Here is a 22536-nt window from a genome sequence, read left to right as displayed (position 1 = left end):
GTTTTGCAGCGGATCGCTGACCTGGCCAAAGCGTGGGCGGGAAGAGACGGAGGGAAATGGTTTTCGTCGCGCACGCGGGTGACGTCATAGTCAGGTGAAGTGTTTCTCTGTTGCTCTGTGCGCCTCTGCGGGTGCTGCACGAGCGCGATGGCGTAGAAGTGGATAATTGTAGAATATCAATTTTTTAGAATAATTGTAGAATATCATTTTTTTTAGAATAATTGCAGAATATCATTACATTGACAGTTGAATACAATTTTATGATAAACTTATTTATAGATATAAATATTGAAACTTTTTTTATATGTTTATTAGTGAAATTTAAAAAAAAAAATAGTTCTTCGAGAAGTAAGATGTGTACTTGTTTTAGTATGAAGAGAGAGTATGTTTCAGTTCATGGCCCATGTTTTTGGAAAATGAAAAGTATATTTCGAATTTGAAAGCAACATGATAGTTAAGTTTAGCTTCAACTTTGTAATTTGATTTTGGAGAAATAATTACTTCTATTGGGATAAGTAAACTATGCAAGTACCACTTCGGGATAAACGATCTAGGAGGTCTAGATCTCAATTTAGCTTCATATAAGAGTTTTGAGACATGATAATGGTGTCCTTTTCACTTGTTGGCAAGACTAACTGTGATAGTGTCCTAGTTTTCTAAGTTTGTGATTTTGTCCTTGCTTTTACAACCTGAACAACTGCTTTCTCTATTTTAAGCGTGCTAGTTGGAGTTCAAATAACGGAGTTAAAAAAAAGGGAAACATCCAAAGAATTGGTAGAAGAATTGTTGGTGAGATTGTAATTTTATCCATGCACTTTCATACTTTTAAAATAGTGTTTGTCAAAGTTTGATCAGATTTGAAATGCATGCAATTTTTGTCAAGTATTATTGTCAAAATTGTTTTGGTATCTTTCAAAATGCTAATGTCACAATAGGGGGCAAAATCATAAACTTAGCCCATATTCAGTTTTTTCGGCTTCTTTTTTCAACCAGAACAGTGTTTTTCTCTCATAACAATTCAGCCGGAACAGTGTTTTCAGCCGGTTTCAGTTAAATTTCAGACCAGCGAACGGGGCCAAAGTACTTACAAAAGTAGGCAATTGCAATTCCGTGTGACAAACTAGTTTTTTTATATAGCTAAGTTGATATTTTTAAGTCATCTTAATCTATTACACCTAAAAAATACCTATGCCTATCGTCTTATCGCCCCACCCGGCCTTAATGACCCCTAAAAAAGTTTCCACGGAACAAAAAAACGGAACGGACTGCTTGCAGGAAAAAAAAAACAGGGAAAAAGTTCCACGGAACAAAAAACAGAACGGACTGCTCGCAGGAAAAAAAAAACGGGAAAAAAGTTCCACGGAACAAAAATAAACGGAACCGCCCCTGCGCTCGGAACTTTGCCCAAACCTGAATCGGCCCTGGACTACAAAGGCTGCCCCCACTCGCCCGAACAGAAAACTACCCGTCCGAACCAAGCCAAAAAAATACGGCAGACTACTTTATAAAATATATTCTAAAATTTAACATATAATATTTTAATAGTTCAATCAGCAAAAAGTATTTTGCATAAGTTTGTGGTCACCAATCCAAAAGATTTACAAGTCTAACATATGCATCCACTTTTTTCAACCAGCCTCCGACTTCTTCTTACAGCTCAAACATTGAATTATCATGATATTACCTTTGCAGCGCACAGGAAAATAAAAAATGGAATCCTCTCTGCGGCAATGCTTCACCCCACTCGTCCGCTTTTGCGAGTCAATCCATCGTGCGCAATATATGATTTTTCATTGGACTCTGCAGGTGGACCATGGCACACCAATCATGGAAACATAGCGATCCGATCCTCAAGCGCGAGTGCACGTCCTTTAACGTTGCACCCGACATTTGTGCACAACCTCATGGCAAAGTCTGCTGCGAGGCCACACCCACCAACAACGTGAGATCTCACAACACCACAAGGCGCACACCCTTGACGCAGGCCAACAACGGCGCCCCAACCACGGCTGCATGGCCTACCAATGGCTCTGGCCCCTTGCTGAACGTTGGCAGCAGACAAAGGACGCGCCCGAGGTGACAAGCGCCGGGGCATACAACAACAACAACAACATCCCGAGTCGGGTCGCAGTAGGACCAAGTCGCTACCGTGCTACTATTGCTGCTTCATCCCCGACCCTGTCTACTGTCGTTACCGACACCCTAGAACTTGAAGTGGGATAGGTTCTCGCTGAACTCACATATAGCGAGGAAGACTATCGTGATGACACCTGCAGCCGAGGCACCGCCACGAACGACGACAAAAATAGAAAAAAATGTCTGAATGAATTTGAAAATAATTTAGGGTTCTCAATGAAAATTATTTACTAGCTTTTTATTTTATTTTTTTGCATATGATCAAATTAGCTTAAATTATAAAATGCATAATAATAAATCACACAAGTATTAGAAAAAATAAAACCATTTTTGTTAGGTTTCTACAAACTAGATCTAAATGATATAGATGACAGAGATCATGAAACGGCCTTTATATTTTCTATGCAATTAGATGTATAGATTTATTAATATTTAATTTAATCCGCACATGTGTCGTCGTACATACGTCGATACAAATTTATTGTCCCGTGTAACACACGGGCATATATCTAGTGAAATATAAAGGGGCAAACACTACATTTAGTTCAAAGGAGGGTAAAACCATAATTGGGCTTGAAACAAGAAGCAGGAACACTAAGATGTTATTTGGTTCAGTACTTTTCCCCTGCAATAATTAACAACATGATCACTTCACGTTACTTGATGTTTGGTTGAGCTCAGATGTAATCGACAATGAAGGGAACCAATACGGGCCTGTACAATGCCAATGTTGCTCACCTCGAGGTGTTACCTAAATATACTCAAACTTTCAATCTCATGTGACATTACTTTGTCCAACCAAACAAAGTCTTGTAAGTGTTCCCATCAACGATCCCCCCACCCCATAATCCATTTCTGTTCCCATTGGCATTACCAGTTTGCCAATCAAAACACTACCTAAGAGTTTTCAAGGCACACATACGTGCTTACAATTTCTGTGCGAAAAAATTAATTATGTCATATAGTTTGAAAATAATTTCTTGGATGGCAAAGTGAATTGCTATGAATAGCTCTCATGTTAATTTTAGATATTTGTAGTTCTACCATGAGAACTTGAAATATCTCAAGGACTCATAAATTTTGTTACAACTTCATATCACTTATCTTTGTGATGATGATAATGTTATGCAAAGTGATGTGTGTTGATCTTTAGGCTTTTGTCTGAAGATGCATATCAGGGAAAAACTGAAATCACTTATGTTTTAATTGAATCTATATACAACCTATATAGATGGAACAAAAGCACCTATCGCGGTCATAGGCATCCATCATCCTCTACCCTAGCGAGTACATACATTGCTTAGGTTCAAGTACAACAACTGAAGCATTCGAACTTCCTTTCACCAGCATACAGGGTTTGTGTTTCCTTCCACTAAGCATCTAAGGTTTGTATTTCACCTCCCAGAAATCAATGTGCCCTTTAATGTTATGCAACATTAAGAATCTCCCAATAGTTAGTGCATTCTATCCCTCTATATTATCCTATAATGACTCATTCAAATGAACATCCCTACCTCTCCTATTTACCCACTGACGCTCAACTCATCAGTAGAAATACTAGATGCCTACCAAGTGCCAATACCGATTATCTACCCATCTTCTGATCCCCAGTCTCAGTTCAAATTCCTCACATACTATGGTTATCTAAGGTAGGTGCGACAACTTTAGTTCAAGCAATGATAAGGCAGCCATTTTTATAGGACACACTACTACAATAAACTTAACGGAGGCGGGCACCTTTTATTTTCTGAGGCGGACAAATACAACCGCCTTCGTCCAAATGTCACGGTTAATCCGTGAACTATGGTGGCGGTTGCCTTGCCCGCCTCAGTTAAACGTTTAACCGAGGTGCCCGCCTCGGTTAATGGATTAAAAAACAAAAAAAAACAGAGCCCGCCAACGAGCCCATTTCCACCACCGTGAAATGCAGCACCAACGCCCTCCACCAGATCCTCTGCCCTCCACCGAATCCGCCTCTCAGGGAGTCGTAACTCCCAGATCCATGCCAGAGAGGTCGATCCACGCCGGGAGGACCTCGATCTCGCCGGGAGGAGCCGCCGCCCAAAGTAGACCGAGAGAGAGCGAGCGAGAGAGAGAGAGAGAGAGAGAGAGAGAGAGTAGATTGAAGCTGTATGTCCACCCGCCATGCCGCCATCGCCTTGGATTTGGATCTAGATCTATAAGGAGATAGAGTGTGAGAGAGGGAGATGGAGAGTAGACCGACAGAGAGGAGACCTACTTGAGGATGGATCTGTCTGCTGGGTCCCGCTCGTTGCGCTACCACCGGTTCCTGAGCACTGCCATGAGGGAGCGGGTCACCTCGCGAGTCTGCGCCGCTGGGACACCGCACGCTGGGGCCCAACGCCTGCTAGAGAGAGGAAGGGGCGCGTCGGCGGGATCTGAGGGAGAGGGCCTTAGGCTTGCGGGGATCTACTCGGGAGGTGCAAGGGAGAGAGTGGACTAGTGGAGGGATGGAGAGAGTGGAGGGAGGGTGGAGTCGTGGGAGTCGCGACTCGCTCAGCTACGAGCGCGCTGAGAGAGAGATGGCTGAGAGAGAGAGCAAGTTGAGGAGAAGAAAACCCTAAGTCCTGAATATATAGTGGGCTAGTGTGGGCTAGCAGGCTGGGCCTGATTTACCAAGGCGGTTATTTTACAATGCCCGCCTCGGTTAATGATTTACCGAGGTGGTTATGTTATAATGCCTGCCTCGGTTAATACCTATTAATGGAGGCAATTATTTTACAATGCTCGCCTCAGTTAATGATTTACCTGTAGGGTTATGAGGATGCTACGCTAGCCGAAAAACAAAAATTTTGACCTCATAAACTAGGATCTACTGCTAGTTATAGATCATGGGATTACCACTAGACACGCAGATGCAGCAAAAGCGACTCAATGTAGTCGAACCCGTCGTAGCAGTGCCGTGCAGTTGCGAGGTCGTCCGTCCGTCCGTCCCCTTCGTGCGATTCGTCCTTGTGCTCCAGATGCAGCACCTCCGAGGTATCCACATGTACAGGGAGGAAGTGTTGCGTCTCCAGACTGCTAGGTCCACGAGGAGCAGCAGGCGCGGGCGTAGGATGGGCGGCGACGGCTGCCAAAAGGCGTGGATTGCTTAGCCCCGTTGCCCACCCCACATATTTATATGCGTCCCTAACGAGCTCCCGAGTTGGAGGCCCATTAGTAACCCTAAGCCTTGTCTAACTCGGATCCAATCCGAATTAGGCTTCCAGCCCCTTAAGCGCATGACCCTATAGGTTCACGCACACATAGACATGGCCCGAGTACTCCTACTCGGCCATTAGTTGATAGCGGCCTCTAGCAAGGCATGTCAACTCCTATGTGTACACAAAGATCATATCAGACGAACCACCACAAAACCACATACTTGTTATTTCCTTGCCTCACGATATTTGGTCTAACTCATAGGTTAACACTTAACCCAAGCACGGCCATGCATTTCTTGATCTAATCATTAGAGTGATCCAGTGATATCTCTCTCAGATAGAGAGGGGCAAATTCTATCTTGATTGTCTATGTCTCATAGCATGTTTCCTGACAAACCCGAAAACCACCTTTATAACTACCCTGTTATGGAGTAGCGTTTGATAGTCCCTGAGTAGGTCGTTTCACATCTTGAATACATACAACAATCTTAGGTCTAAGGACATAACGTACATGATGTGAATAGAGATAATAACGACATCTCACGTTGGGTCAGTCCAGCCCCATATCATATATGTGCCCACATTATTAGTTTGACATCTCCATGTCTATGACTTGTGAAACATAGTCATCAACTAATAATGTGCTGATCCATTATTCATATGTGTCCTCACGTGAACTCTGATCAGGGACAACATTAGAATAACCATTCAAGTAAAAGAGTTTCACAAACAATTCACATAATTGCTAATCGATATAGGTTGTCTTTAATAGAAATTCAATGAACTCATAATATATCATGGATACAAGGCAATATAATCATCTCTATGATTATCTCTAGGGCATACTCCCAACAATCTCCCACTTGCACTAGAGTTAATCTCGAAGATATCTAATACCCATAGCTCTTATGTGCACCTCATGCTTAGGCTGTGGAAGGGCCTTTGTCAAAGGTTCTGCAACATTCAAATCTGTGTGTATCTTGCACATCTTAATCTTATCTCATCTAACGAACTCTCAAATGAGGTGAAATTTCTGCAGTACATGTTTGCTCTTTTGGTGATTCCTTGGCTCCTTAGCCTACGCAATTGCCCCATTGTTGTCACAATGTAGATTCAATGGGCTGGACGCATTCAGAAACACACCAAGTTCAATGAGGAACCTCCTCATCCAAACACCTTCCTTCGTAGCTCCAGAAGCTACAATGTACTTGGCCTCTGTTGTAGAATCGGTCACCGTCTCCTGCTTGGAACTTTTCCAACTTACAACACCACCATTTATTGTGAACACAAAACCTGATTGAGACTGTGAATCATTCGTGTTAGTTTGGAAGCTAGCATCGGTGTAACCATTTACAATGAGCTCCTCCTCACCTCCATAGATTAGGAACACATCTTTAGTCCTTCTCAAGTACTTAAGAATGTTTTTAACAAGTGTCCAGTGACACTCTCCTAGATCAGCTTGGTACCTGCTCGCAACACTTAGAGCATATGAGACATCTGGGCGAGTATATATCATGACATACATGATGGAACCAACTGCCGAGGCATATGGAACCTTACTCATGCGCTTCTGCTCATCAGCTGTCGAAGGACACTGTTTATCGCTAAAGTGCATACCATGTGACATAGGCAAGAACCCTTTCTTGTATTGTTCCATGTTGAATCATTTCAACACCTTGTCAATGTACGTATCTTGGCTTAATCCTATAAGCCTCTTCGATCTATCTCTATAGATCTTGATGCCCAAAATGTATGCTGCTTCTCCTAAATCCTTCATAGAAAAATTATTATTCAGTGAAGTCTTTACGGATTGCAACATAGGAATGTCATTCCCAATCAATAATATGTCATCCACATACAAGATTAGAAATATAACAGCGCTCCCACTTTCCTTCTTGTAAACACAAGGTTCTTCTTCATTCTGACGGAAGCCAAACCCTTTGACCACTTCATCAAAATGAATGTTCCAACTCCGAGATGCTTGCTTTAACCCATAAATGGATTTATAAAGCTTGCAAATTTTTCTAGCATTGTTTGGATCAACAAAACCTTTGGGCTGTATCATATACACGTCCTCATCCAAATTTCCATTTAGAAAGGCTATTTTAACATCCATCTACCATATCTCATAATCAAAATAAGCAGCTATTGCTAGAATGATCCGGATAGATTTAAGCATCGCTACCGGCGAGAAAGTCCCGTTGTAGTCAATTCCTTGAACTTGTCGAAAACCCTTTGCAACAAGTCGAGCTTTGTAGATGTGAACGTTTCCATCTATATCCTTTTTCTTTTTATAGATCCATTTGCACTCTGAAAGTGCATCTAGCCCTTTAGTGAGTTTTGGATGATTGAATGACAACGTGATTAAAGGACTAACCCATTTGCTAAGTGTGAACAGGTAATAGGTTATCTCACAGGTACTTAATGAAAGCTAAAATGATGTGTTGTTGTATAAACAATCTAGTTCAAGCACAAGACAACAATGCAAATGGAATTCACGTGAAGGCTTATGTCTTGTGGGATTTCCATGTACTATGTGAAAGCAAGCTCATGATTCTTAGTTAATGAGACATGAGGGATTGCATATGGAATGGTCTTATATTTGAAGCTTACTAAATTAAAATGAAAAAGATAACAATACATATGAATGGATGATTCAACACAAGATGTGACTTGATGGCTTAAGATGGTGAAGATAGCAAGGAAAGGCTTCGAGGTACTAAGCAAGGGTGAAGGGCAAGCGATGGCTTGGCGGCCGAAGAACCTAGCTAGGGTGAAGAAGAAAGTACTTGCATTTAGTTGAGGTACTAATCAAGCTAAAGATGGTCATATTGATGTGAAGAATCAAATCTATAATGAAGTATTTGATGGAAGTGACTTAATACATTTGGGATTATTCAAATTTGATGAATGGAATCAAGTCACATGCTCAAGATGGCTATGCTCATGTGAAAAGATCAACATCAACATGTTAGCACCCTTACTTGATGAAAGATTGGAAGGGACGGCATCAATTCAAAAGAAATCAACTCAAGTGGTATAAATTCATTTTTGTTTTGATCTTGAGTTTAATAGGTATGTCGTACTACTAAGAGGGATACATCATATTGATAGATAATGTTTCATAAGTGCTCAAGCCAACCCATGTGAGGTTTGATTATTTGAGCGACAAAAGTGCTACCTGATTTCTTGCTGGTCTGGCAATACCGGACGTGTCCGGTATTCATACCGGACGTGTCCAGTATTTGTCCAGCAGCTGTAAAATTGTTGTTCTCAGGTTGGTTTATCGGGAGTTCCGACGGTCGGGAGTCCCGGCATGGGTCGGGAGTTCCGACGTCTCGCACTTCAATGGACTTGGAGGTTTCACTGTCCTGGTAATACCGGACATGTCCGGTATTCATACCGGACGTGTCCGGTATGGATGACCAAAAGCCAATGGCTAGTTTTCAAAAGCCTTGAGGGTCGGGAGTTCCGACATGAGTCGGGAGTTCTAATGGTCGGGAGTTTCGACATACGTCGGGAGTTCCGACACCTCACTAACTTTAACTCAGTTACATGTTTTTCAAAATTGCTGAGGGTCGGGGGTTCTGACTTGAGTCGGGAGTTCCGACAGTCGAAAGTCCCGACATTCTTCGGGAGTTTCGACGCCTCACAACATCACTGTAACTTAGTTACCGTTGGCGCAGTGTGAGTCATACCGGACGTGTCCGGTATTGCAACGACTATAAAACGGCTAGTTTTTCAAGGGGGCTATAAATACCCCCAAGCCTCCACCTTTGGAGGCTGCTGATTCTGCTGAGATAGACACACGTTTTTAAGCCTTGCCAACTCTCCTAAACCCTCTCTTAGTGAGTGTGTGATCCAAATTGCAAAATCAATTTGTGGGTTGAGAAAGAATTTGAAAAAGAGAGCAAGCCACCACTTGAGCACTTGTGCATATTGTCAATCTCGTAATTTGCATTTATTACTCTTGGACTCTTCGGTCCTAGACGGCTAGGCGTCGCCGGAGAGCAACCGAGAGATTGTGGTTGCTTCGGAAATTTTGTAACGGTCGATTCCACCGCCTCGGAATCAAATTAGTGGAAGGAGGAAAAGGAGTTGGAAAAGACTCCGGCTAGAGTGACCTTCGTGGTACCCTCTAGGGCTGACCTTCGCTGGGTCGCCTGCAGCCCCCTCAACGGAGAGTAGGACTCGAATGAGTCCAAACTTCTGTAAAACAAATATCATGTCTAAATTCGTATTTCATTTGATATTTGTGTTGCTCTAGCTGTTCTGCAGGTTCTCTGTGTATATTGTCATCTCCATTAGGTGCCTGCAGTTTGGTTTGAAGATAGAAATCGAAAGAAGCAAGTTCGGGGCCGATCTACAGAAATCGTGTATACCGGACACGTCCGGTATTTCCTGCCTGCACTAAAAATATTTATTCTCTGTTCTAACTTGGTATTGCAGGGTTGTAGCTTCTAGATATATTCTTTATACCTTGTTTACTTTGTGGCTAACTTGTGAGGGGTGGTAGTACTCTTAATTTGGAGTTTCCATTTTGGAAACTCCCCTTTCTAATTGTTTCCACATTTAAAGGTGTTAATTTTTAGAAACGCCTATTCACCCCCCTCTAGGCGGCATCCTAGGTCCTTTCAATTGGTATCAGAGTGAGGTTCTCACCTAAAGCTTCACCGCCATGAGAAAAGGATGTCGATGCCTATCGAGTTGGAGCCGGTGCTTCTCCAAAATGATGGTTCAAACTTTCTACCTTGGTCAATTCATGTACTCAATGCTTTTAGACATATTAGTCCTATTGTTGAGCATATTGTGTTTGCAAGCATACCTCTTCCTATAGTTGATTGGAGCAACTATAAGAATTTATCAAAAGAGGAAGAGATATGCGTGCAACTCAATGCTCAAGCTATTAATATCATTTTGAGTACATTGAGTGCAGAGGTTCAAGATGAGGCAATATTCAATGGACAACCACCTCCAGAGAGTGCTCATCTCATTTGGACCAAACTCGTTGAGTTATATGGAGAATCCAAATGCGATGATGCACTTGAGGTCGAGTCAATGGAAAGTATGTCCATTGTGTCTTCATGCAGCAAAGAAGCCTCACAAGACCTCAAGAGCACCGAGCTGGAGCAAGAAGTGCAAGCAGCACATGACGTGCTGTCTGCCTGCACATACCGGACGTGTCTGGTATGCCTATCGGACATGTTCGGTATGGCCGAGGCAGCAGACCAGCAAGCAGCTGTTTGCAGCAATGCTCAAGCCCAATGGTGATCAAGTGATGAGTCAACCTCAGTATCTCATGATACTCATCACTTGTGTCTCATGGCCAAGAAAAGCAAGAAGAAGGCTAGCAAGAGAGATCAAGCCAAGGAGATAGCACGAGTAGATGATCAAGTGGAGAGTGATGTTGAAGTTGAAGACAACTACAACCTTGATCATCTCAACCACAAAGACAAGTTCATCATCATGAAGATAGTCGAAAAGAATGATGAGCTTGAAGAAGAGATTGAGAAGCAAGAGCAATCGCTTCAAAATCAAGAAAAGTTTCTCATCTCCAAATTGCAAGAGCTAAAGGCAATAAATGAGAGGTATGATAAATTGTCGATCGAGCATGCTTTAGTTACTAACTCCTCTTCTAGTGTTTCACAACTAGAGAAGGAAAACTTTGAGCTCAAGGCAAGGCTAGATGAACTATCAAGCAAGTACAATGTGCTACAAGCTAATTATGTTCATCTAAAGTGCACTCATGAAGAATTAGTAGAATCAAACATTATGCTTGAGGTAGCACATGAGGTTGTGATCACATCGGTAAAATCCTCTCAACCTCTCACACATTTACTCACTAGTACACCATCTCAATTAAATGTTTCTTGTGCTAATGAGTGTGCTCCCCAAGCAAGCCAATCTTCGGTTGAGCTAAATCTTATAGAAAACATAGAGCTCAAAGAAGAAGTGCAAAGATTAAAGAAAGATGTGATTCGGTTGAAGGGTAAGGAGAAAGCACAACCTTCTCAAGATAACCGTGATAACATGGTGAAGAAGCTTGAGAAGGGTTCAAACCTTGCTTCCTCCAAAGCCCAACAAAAGAATCACATCTCAAGCAAGGCCAACACAACCAAGAGCAAGAAACATGGAAAAAGGATGTGCTATGGTTGTGGATTATATGGACATGAGTGGGCTATGTGTCCACACAAGAGTTGGGCCAACACGGTTGAAGCCGCCAATCAAAAGGCTTCTACCAAGGAGGCTAAGCAAGTGAAGAGTCATGGACAAAGTGCTTGTCTCATGAGCAAGAAATTGGGGCATCCTATCAAGAAATGCCCAATGTACAATGAAGCAAGAAAGGAAGCCCAAGTTGCAACTAGAAGATGCTATGGGTGCAATGAGATGGGCCACAAGGTTGATAGATATCCATACAAGCAAAGCAAGCATAGAGCACACAAAGGCCGCATATGCTATGCTTGTAGAAGAAAGGGGCATCTAGGCTATGAATGCCCAAACACATTTGTTTATAATGATATGCTTAGGAAGACCACAAATGGAGTTAGCACTAGTAAGGTGATGTGTTCACCACTAACTAATGCTAAAGCCATTTGGGTGCCTAAGCACTTATTGACTAACTCAAAAGGACCCAACAAGAGTTGGGTACCAAAGTGTGCTTAGGTTAATGATGTAGGTACTTGGTGGTGAGATGAAAACTTCAGGGTGGTTGAGCAAGCAATTTGATAATATTCACTCAATCTATCAACCAATTCTTATCATAATCCCTTATATGGTTGACCCAAAGATAATTCAATAAATATATCATCTATTTCATCCTCATCATTGGTAACAAGTACCTAAACTTTATATCATAGCCACTTTGTTCGGTTTGTGTACAAAAGGTCACAAATAGACATATTTGTGAAATATTGAAAGTGGTTAATAAGTTTTACTTGATGTTTATCATATTTGCCATATGATGCTTTTATTAGCTCTCTAGTAGAGTAATTTATTTGTTGGGATGCAAGTATACAATAAATAAATATTACAGTTAAAACGAAGAATCACAAGTAGCAACTTAATTGGTTCTGTCTTTCACCTATCGGACGTGTCCGGTATTACTATCGGACGTGTCCAGTATGGCCAGGGACAGAAAGTCAGTGTTTTTGTTCTGTGTATTCTGGACGTGTCCGGTATACTACCGGACATGTCCGATATTGCATGGACCAGAACACTAATTGTGTTGCAACTGAGTATTCGATCCATACATTTTTTATATATCCCTAACTTACTTAGAAGCTTGTGTTTTATCAAATCTAAGTGGATTGTGAGCATCTCTTAAACTCACTTTTAACTATGGCAATCTTATTTGGTTTATGGTCAAAATGAAAATTGGCTCTCAATTTCTTATTAGAATAAAAGTGCTTGTTGAAAGTTATTCAAAATACTTGAAGCACTTATTTAGGGGGAGCTAAATTTCTATTTTGCACCATTGTGGACTAACAAATTTATCTAGCACTCTTTGTAGTCCTTTGGATGAAAAATTGAATTTGTATCAAGCATGATTACTTAGCAATCAAGGTCAACATAAAGATTATCATGCCATGTATCTTCTTAGTGGTATTCTTGTGGGCTCAAGGCAAAGGTATGTGTTTACATACATACATTGTAAGTGCATCTAAGGCCCTTTATATGTTAGAATGTGCATTTGTGTGACATAGGAGAGATGTTTTTCAAAACCCCTAACTAGCATGAGTAGGAAGTGTGAATTTGAAAAACTATTTGAATCTTGGTCTTTGTGACCTAGCCTTGCCATGTGATGATTATAGCTCTCCTTGATTGTTTGATCAGCTAATCACACATGACATGGCTCTCTTAAGTCCACAATCTACTTTGTCTCACTTTATCTCTCTCAAGCAAGCAAATTATTGATTATGCCATATATTTGGAAAAGAGAAAATAAATTGATGGCATTCGATAAGAAAAGTGATAGTACTCGGTTTGGATCAAGATCATACACCTTTTTGGACTGAGCAACAACAGAGAAAGGGTTTGGAAGAGTGAGAACACATTTTGGAATTATTTGGGCCAGCCCGCGTATACCGGACGTGTCCGGTATGCTACCGGACGTGTCCGGTATGAGCGAGACTATAAAAACAGAACATACCCCTTCGGCCTAGACTTGTCTGCCTCCTTCCAACCAACCAGCCGACGCCCTTCTTCCCACCTAGGGCGACCGAGGATTTCATCAAGGAAAAGAGAGAGAGGGAGATTGCATTAGAGAAGGCTTGGATCAAGGATTGAAGGCTTGTGGATTTGGATTTCACATCGCATTCTCATCTCTCCTCTCAAGGTACCCTAATCACGGACCTCGTCCGATCTACTTGGTCAATACATGATTTGAAAATTCCTTCAGTCAATATGCTGCATTGGTGATGGAGAAGCAATGCCCAAAGTTTGGTATTAATCCGTGTTGGTTTGAATCAAGGAACCCTGGTTAGGGTTGCTGGTCACCCATACCAGACGTGTCCGGTATGCTACCGGACGTGTCCGGTATGACCCAGCAGAGCAAGCTCTCTGCTTCCTTTGATTCGATGCTATCCTAGAATTGTTTATTAGGCACAGTTTCTTCTGTATCTATGTTTTGCAAACCTTGTGACAATGGTGTGTCGAGGTGATTGTAAAACCTTGGATAAAAGAATCTATGTCTAATTACAATTCAAGAATAAGCTATGGGCATGTATCTAAAATTCTTTGGAAATCTTTGGATACAGGACAGCAGCCATAAGTGGACGACAGGAGCCGAGGTCCAAGCATAGGTATGATCCAGCACTTGAGAAGTACAAGAAGGCAAGATAGGATATGCATCCTGGATTTCAGCTGACCAGCAGGAGGCCTACCAGAGCTGCCTCTAGTGCAGCACCTTAGTATGTAGAGGGGTCAGGGAGCTCTTCTTCTGACACTGATTCTGATGGGTTCAGAGTGGAGCCCAGAGAAGATAAAAAGAGGAAGAGCACTCACAGAGGATCAGACGGTGATAGCTCAGATGAGGAGCAAGAGATTGAGGAGGAGGAGCTAGTTCCTCCAGTTCAGCACTAGCCTGGTCAAGGGATGCACTATGGTCTCCTTGAGACACGTCTGCCCAATGTACCCTCCTATGTTTCCAGGGTTGATTACAGAGGAAAGGGTATGACCAGGAGAGCTAGAGATGAGCGAAGGGTTGATCCAAGAGGCTTACCTAAGGTTCAGTACGATCACCGCTTCCAAACAGCCTTTCACCTAGATTTCTACTCCAGTGTGATTCTCACCAGGAACCCTATGATTGCCAGGTCTCAATGGATTGACTGGCAGTACGTCACGGAGTTGCAGAAGGCCTCAGTTGATCATGTCATTGCCATTTGCCAGCGCACTAAGGTTTATGAGATCATGGAGTTCCAGCATGACTGGAACACAGAGGTAGTAGCTTAGTTCTATGCTACTCTATTTGTTGAGGAGGATGAGCGGCGGATGCACTAGATGCTTGAGGGCTAGTGGTACAGTGTTGACTATGATGTTTTTGCCGCCCACCTTGGCTTCTCAGAGGATGATCTCCAGAGGGACAGGATCCACACCGAGCAGGTGTTACCCCCTGAGCAGCTCGCATATATGTATCCTCCTGGTGGTGAGAGAGGAGCTGTGGGGAAGGTTCTAGGTCTTCACCCTACCTACAGGTACCTGGATAGGATGTTCAGGAAGACTATTGACTACAAGGGTGGAGACAAGGGCAACATTGCTGACTACTCCAGGAACCTACTCTATAGGATGGCACCTGATGCTCGGCCCTTCAGCATGTTTGATTTTATTTGGTCTGAGATCAGGAGTGTTAGAGAGAGGCCCCTCAAGGGCTGTGGTTTTGCTCCTTATATCATGCATATGATTGAGCAGGTGACAGGGCACACATTCGAGTATGATAAGATTCACAAGGCCCTGAAGATTATTGCAGATCTGCCTGAGATAGGGTTACCTCCAGCAGGACCAAGAGGAGCAGCAGCAGCACCAGAGGCAGATGCACCTAGGAGTGGTGCACCAGCAGGAGCCTCACCTTCACCACATGCTCCTTCACGTTCTACTTCACGCCGTGGCAGTCCTCCTTCGTCTATCCGTAGGCTTTTCAGCTCCATATTTGGGATGTGCCGTGACATCTAGACCAGGCAGCAGAAGGAGAGGGAGGCTAGGAGGAAGGACACTCGGACTTTGAAGCAAATTGCTTCTAATCTTGAGCTTGATCCTCCTAGGTCTCCTCTATCAGATGAGGCAGCTAGTGAGCCTGAGACTGAAGAGCAGCAGTAGGCTAGATATGATAGAGAGTATGTTGAGTTCATATAGCGACAGCAGCAGCAGCAGGCACCTGAGCACCCTGACACTCTACCACTTTAGGCTCGTGTGCCTACTCACTCTCAGCCACATCCTAGCACTGCCGATGACTATGCTACAGATTGGTGGAGTGACTTGACAGGTGGTGGTGACGGCTACTACGGCTCTGGTGGCTTCGACCCATCTGGTGCTGGTGGTTCTCGTCTGGCTAGTGTTACCTGCTCTAATGACAAAGATGCTGGGAGAGACGATGATGATGATGAGTGATGCCAGAGATTAGTGACAGCTTGTAGCCCCTTTGTCCTTAGTATGTCATTGTTGGACCTTTGTGGTGATAGATGACAAAGGGGGAGAGAGACTGATTAAAGCTTCAGAATAGTTTCATTTGCTTATCTTTGTACCTGAAGATATGTACTGCAGGCTGTAGTTTGTTCTTGAGCTTCATTGATTATATCTTGTGAGAGATGAGACTTATGCTTTATCTATGTATCTCTTGAGACATGATCTTTATCTATATATATCAGTGGTTTCTGGACTTGAGAAGATTTGTAATGAGTGCTATGTGTGAATTACATATGTCATATTTATTTTCATAAGGACTATGCATGCTAGAATGAAAATATTTGATGTGATGCTTTTATATTTATTCTTGTATGATATATCTTGTCATATGCATCATGGTTTCACTTTGTCACACACACATGCACCCCACGGATGCAATGATTTAAGGGGGGAGTCTCCTATTTGTTTTAGTATGTGCAATTGACATTTGAGGTCATTTTGTGAATTCTAATCATAAGCACATATTAAGGGGGAGCCTCTTATAAATCATTGAACCCAAAAGTTTAAATGTTTATATCATTTTGTAAGCTTTAATCAAGTTGTCATTAATCACCAAAAAGGGGGAGATTGAAAGTGCATCTAGCCCTTTAGTGGGTTTTGGATGATTGAATAACAACGTGATTAAAGGACTAACCCATTTGCTAAGTGTGAACAGGTAATAGGTTATCTCACAGGTACTTAATGAAAGCTAAAATGATGTGTTGTTGTATAAACAATCTAGTTCAAGCACAAGACAATAATGCAAATGGAATTCACGTGAAGGCTTATGTCTTGTGGGATTTCCATGTACTATGTGAAAGCAAGCTCATGATTCTTAGTTAATGAGACATGAGGGATTGCATATGGAATGGTCTCATATTTGAAGCTTGCTAAATTAAAATGAAAAAGATAACAATACATATGAATGGATGATTCAACACAAGATGTGACTTGATGGCTTGAGATGGTGAAGATAGCAAGGAAAGGCTTCGAGGTACTAAGCAAGGGTGAAGGGCAAGCGATGGCTTGGCGGCCGAAGAACCTAGCTAGGGTGAAGGAAAAAGTACTTGCATTTAGTTGAGGTACTAATCAAGCTAAAGATGGTCATATTGATGTGACGAATCAAATCTATAATGAAGTATTTGATGGAAGTGACTTGATACATTTGGGATTATTCAAATTTGATGAATGGAATCAAGTCACATGCTCAAGATGGCTATGCTCATGTGAAAAGATCAACATCAACATGTTAGCACCCTTACTTGATGAAAGATTGAAAGGGACGGCATCAATTCAAAAGAAATCAACTCAAGTGGTATAAATTCATTTTTGTTTTGATCTTGAGTTTAATAGGTATGCCGTACTACTAAGAGGGATACATCATGTTGATAGATAATGTTTTATAAGTGCTCAAGCCAACCCATGTGAGGTTTGATTATTTGAGCGACAAAAGTGCTACCTGATTTCTTGCTGGTCTGGCAATACCGGACGTGTCCGGTATTTGTCCAGCAGCTGTAAAATTATTGTTCTCGGGTTGGTTCGTCGGGAGTTCCGACGTAGGTCGGGAGTTCCGATGGTCGGGAGTCCTGGCATGGGTTGGGAGTTCCGACGTCTCGTACTTCAACAGACTTGGAGGTTTCACTGTCCTGGTAATACCGGACGTGTCCGGTATGAATGACCAAAAGCCAACGGCTAGTTTTCAAAAGCCTTGAGGGTCGGGAGTTCCGACATGAGTCGGGAGTTCTGACGGTCGGGAGTTCTAACATACGTCGGGAGTTCCGACACCTCACTAACTTTAACTCAGTTACATGTTTTTCAAAATTGCTGAGGGTCGGGGGTTCCGACTTGAGTCGGGAGTTCCGACGGTCGGAAGTCCCGGCATTCTTCGGGAGTTCCGACACCTCACAACATTACTATAACTTAGTTACCGTTGGCACAGTGTGAGTCATATCGGACGTGTCCGGTATGCATACCGGACGTGTCCGGTATTGCAACGGCTATAAAACGGCTAGTTTTTCAAGGGGGCTATAAATACCCCCAAGCCTCCACCTTTGGAGGCTGCTGATTCTGCTAAGATAGACACACATTTTTGAGCCTTGCCAACTATCCTAAACCCTCTCTTAGTGAGTGTGTGATCCAAATTGCAAAATCAATTTGTGGGTTGAGAAAGAATTTGAAAAAGAGAGCAAGCCACCACTTGAGCACTTGTGCATATTGTCAATCTCGTGATTCGCATTTGTTACTCTTGGACTCTTCAGTCCTAGATGGCTAGGCGTCGTCGGAGAGCAACCGAGAGATTGTGGTTGCTTCGGAAAGTTTGTAACGGTCGATTCCGCCGCCTCAGAATCAAATTAGTGGAAGGAGGAAAAGGAGTTAGAAAAGACTCCGGCTAGAGTGACCTTCGTGGTACCCTCTAGGGCTGACCTTCGCTGGGTCACCCGCAGCCCCCTCAATGGAGAGTAGGATTCGAACGAGTCCGAACTTTGGTAAAACAAATATCGTGTCTAAATTCGCATTTTATTTGATATTTGTGTTGCTCTAGCTGTTCTGCAGGTTCTCTGTGTATATTGTCATCTCCATTAGGTGCCTGCAGTTTGGTTTGAAGATAGAAATCGAAAGGAGCAAGTTCAGGGCCGATCTGTAGAAATCGTATATACCGGACACGTCTGGTATTAATACCGGACACGTCCGGTATTTCCTGCCTGCACTGAAAATATTTATTCTCTGTTCTAACTTGGTGTTGCAGGGTTGTAGCTTCTAGATATATTCTTTATACCTTGTTTACTTTGTGACTAACTTGTGAGGGGTGGTAGTACTCTTAATTCGGAGTTTCCATTTTGGAAACTCCCCTTTCTAATTGTTTCCGCATTTAAAGGTGTTAATTTTCAGAAACGCCTATTCACCCCCCTCTAGGCGGCATCCTAGGTCCTTTCACACTCTATGGGTCTAACCCCATCAGGCGGGTCAACCAAGTTCCAAACTTGATTGTTTCCCGTGGAATCTATCTCGGATCTCATGGCACTTTGCCATTTCTCGGAATCTGGGTCCATCATTGCTTCCACATAAGTCGTAGGTTCATCATCGTCTAACAATAACAAATCCCCACACAACTCACAGATTCTTGCTGACCTTTATGGTTGTGGCAGTGTTTCTATTGCCATGGGTATCTCAACTTGTTCAGCTACATTAGCATCACTTGTAGAGTCCTTCCCAACTGGCTCATCTTGAACTTCTTCAAGATACACCTTCTGTCCACTTTTCTCTCTTTTGAGAAACTCTTTCTCTAAGAAAACACCGTTCTGAGCAACAAACACTTTGCCCTCTGATCGGTTGTAGAAGTAATACCCTAAAGTTTCCTTTAGATATCCCACGAAAAAGCATTTGTCTGATTTGGGTGTTAGTTTATCTGTCATAAGTCGTTTGACATAAACTTCACAACCCCAAATTTTCAGAAAAGACAAACTGGGACTCTTACCAGTCCACATCTCATGTGGTGTCTTAACTACTGACTTAGATGGTACCCTATTCAATGTGAAAGCGGCTGTTTCTAGAGCGTATCCCCAAAATGATAACGGTAGGTCTGACTAGCTCATCATAGACTGAACCATGTCCAACAAAGTCTAATTACGTCGCTCGGACACACCATTTCTCTGAGGCGTTCTAGGTGGCGTAAGCTGTGGAACAATTCCGCAACTCTTTAGATGATTGCTGAACTCGTGGCTCAAATATTCGCCTCCACGATCAGATCGCAAAGCCTTAATTTTCTTGCCATGTTGATTCTCTACTTCACTCTAAAGCTCCTTGAACTTTTCAAATGTCTCAGACTTATGTTTCATTAAGTAGACATATCCATATCTACTAAAATCATCAGTGAAGGTTATGAAGTATTGAAATCCGCCTCTTGCTGTCGTACTCATTGGTCCGCACACATCAATATGTATGAGTTCCAACAAGTCTGCCGCCCTCTCAGGAAAACCTGTGAAAGGCATCTTGGTCATCTTGCCCAGCAGGCAAGCCTCACATGTCTCGTATGATTCAAAATCAAACGAAGTTAAAAGCCCATCAGAATGGAGCCTCTTCATGCGATTCTCACTTATATGACCTAAACGACAATGCCACATATAGGTAGGACTTAACTCATTAAGCCGAGGCCTTTTAGCACTTATATTATAGATAGGAGCATCTTCAAGATTTAAAATAAATAACCTATTCATAATGGATGCAGAAGCCACAAACATGTCATTTTTAGAGATCACACAACCATTGTCTTTACTCGCAAATGAATAACCATCCTTCATCAAACATGAAGGTGAAACAATGTTTCGACTTAAACTAGGAACAAAATAACAATTATTCAACTCCATAATAAATCCTGACGAGAGGTGGAGTTGCATCGTCCCGACGTTCAACGCAGCAACTCTTGCATTATTGCCCACACGAAAATCAACTTCTTCCTTTTCCACGCTTCTACTTCTTATCATTCCCTGCATCGTATTGCAAATATGAGCAACCGGTCCGGTATCAAATACCCAAGAATTAATATAAGAATTAGCAAGGAAAATGTCCGTAACATAAACAACAAGTGTACAAGCTGCGGGAGTACCTTTACTACCGTGATCCTTTATGGATTCCAGGTACAACTTACAGTTCCTCTTCTAGTGACCTTTCCCATGATAATGAAAGCACTCAGCATCAGCAGGTTGTCCAGCCTTGGGCACAGGTGGGTTTGGCTTAGAGATCTCATCTTTAGCCTTGCCCTTTTTCTTCTTCCAAGAATTGCCCTTCTTCTTAAACTTAGGTTTGTTTTGGACCGCCATCACATGGCTATTGTCAGCACCTTTCTTGATATCAGCCTCTGCTGTTTTAAGCATGCCACATAATTCATTCAGGCCCTTCTCCGCCCCATGCATATGGTAGTTCATGACAAAATTTCCATAGCTGGGCGGAAGAGACACGAGGATAAAATCAGTAGCTAATTCAGGGCCAATTGGGAAGCCTAGCTTCTCCAACCTCTGAGTGTAACCAACCATTTTGATCATATGTGGCCCAACTGTTGCGCCCTCTGCTAGCTTGGTTTCAGCAAAAGCCTTTGAGACATTGAACCTTTTAGTCATAGCTTGAGTCTAGAACATATCATTGAGCCCCATGATCATATCGTGCGCTGCATGGTTATTGTCAAACTGCAACTGCAGATCTGGTTCCATACAAGCAAGCATAAGGCAACTCACTTCAAGATCAACATCACATGCTTTCTTGTAAGCGTTTTTCTCTGCAGTAGGTGCATTATCAGCAGGCTCATCTGGTAATGGGGTGTCTAGAATTTCTTCCTTTTTCTCAACCCTGAGAACAATTCTTGGGTTGCAGATCCAATCCGCATAGTTTGTTCTATTCAACTTATCTTTCTCAAGAATTGAACGCAAAGTAAATGGTTGATTGCTAGGTGCCATTTATCTACAACAAAAGTAATGCAAAAAACTAAGACAATGTATCCAAGATAAACAATATTAAAACTTTAATATAATCTACTCCCACTAAAATCAATATCCCTCTATTAAAACTTAGTGATTCAAGACCCACAACTAACAAATCTACTAGTGAGCTTTAGCATCACCGCTAGAAGACATGGTAGATTGGTAAGCAACTCTTTGCTAATCATATCACATATGACTCTTGTTGTTGGGTAGCATCTCTATGCTTTGGTGCCCAACTACTCATGCTCCAAGGTCCCTAACCGTTAGGATGACCTTGTTCAAGTAACCAACCCTTCTGTTGTAAGTATCCGATACGAACCTGTCTAGTCAAGGAAAACCAGTGGCACCCTAATTTCATAGACCCACCACCGATTGTACAAGACACATGACAGTGCAAGGTTTGGGGAAGCATTTTAACTTAAACATTGCTGAGGGATCGTTCTACTTCACTATCATATGTAGACAAAAACATTATCGCACGTGAAAGTAGAACATAGTAAGAACGGCATTAACACAGATATGACATGGTATAGCCCAATGTTCCTTTGGGGATCTCCATCTCCATCGAACTGTTCCTCATGATGATCTCCATATCCATGATCCATGTATGCCATCCTTCAGTGATGAGTCCACCAAGACTAGCTATCACTAATGCAAGGCAGTGAAGAAGATTACATAGTCACGGATAGGATCATCACAGTTTGGCACGTAGGCCATTACATCAATTTGACAATATCTTAGTGGCTCCAGCCATATTGTCATACTCATGACATGCAAGCCATGAATTAATTACATACATGCATCACATACACATAAAGGCTATACCAGTCATAAATTCCTGCAAAACAGAGTTAATCGATTCCGACGTCTAATCTTAAAACGCCGAAAACACCATCTTCCCGGCTGTTTTTCGCAAATCTAATTTCAGCAAAACCGGCACTGCCAGTGAGAATCAGATGTAAAAATTTTTTCTCTACAATTTTCATATAGAATTCGTCTCAATCTGAGATCGTATGCAAAAGTTATGGCTGTTTTACTGAACAGCACTTTTTCTCGCACCCTGGCGCCCGGCAGTAGATCCAATCTATCACCGTTGCGCATCACATGCG

General features: G+C 42.4%; 1 protein-coding gene across 1 annotated transcript; it reads right to left on the bottom strand.

Annotated features, from left to right (window-relative positions):
* Positions 1-21079: 21079 nt before the first annotated feature.
* LOC136466080 (uncharacterized) lies at positions 21080-21403 on the bottom strand. Its single transcript, XM_066464565.1, has one exon. The coding sequence runs from the start codon at positions 21401-21403 to the stop codon at positions 21080-21082; it is 324 nt and encodes a 107-aa protein (XP_066320662.1).
* Positions 21404-22536: the final 1133 nt, after the last annotated feature.

Source organism: Miscanthus floridulus, chromosome 7 (assembly GCF_019320115.1).
Source record: "Miscanthus floridulus cultivar M001 chromosome 7, ASM1932011v1, whole genome shotgun sequence".
NCBI lineage: Eukaryota > Viridiplantae > Streptophyta > Magnoliopsida > Poales > Poaceae > Miscanthus > Miscanthus floridulus.
The sequence above is the reverse complement of the archived record's forward strand: the minus strand, read 5'-3'. Positions and strand labels throughout refer to the sequence as shown.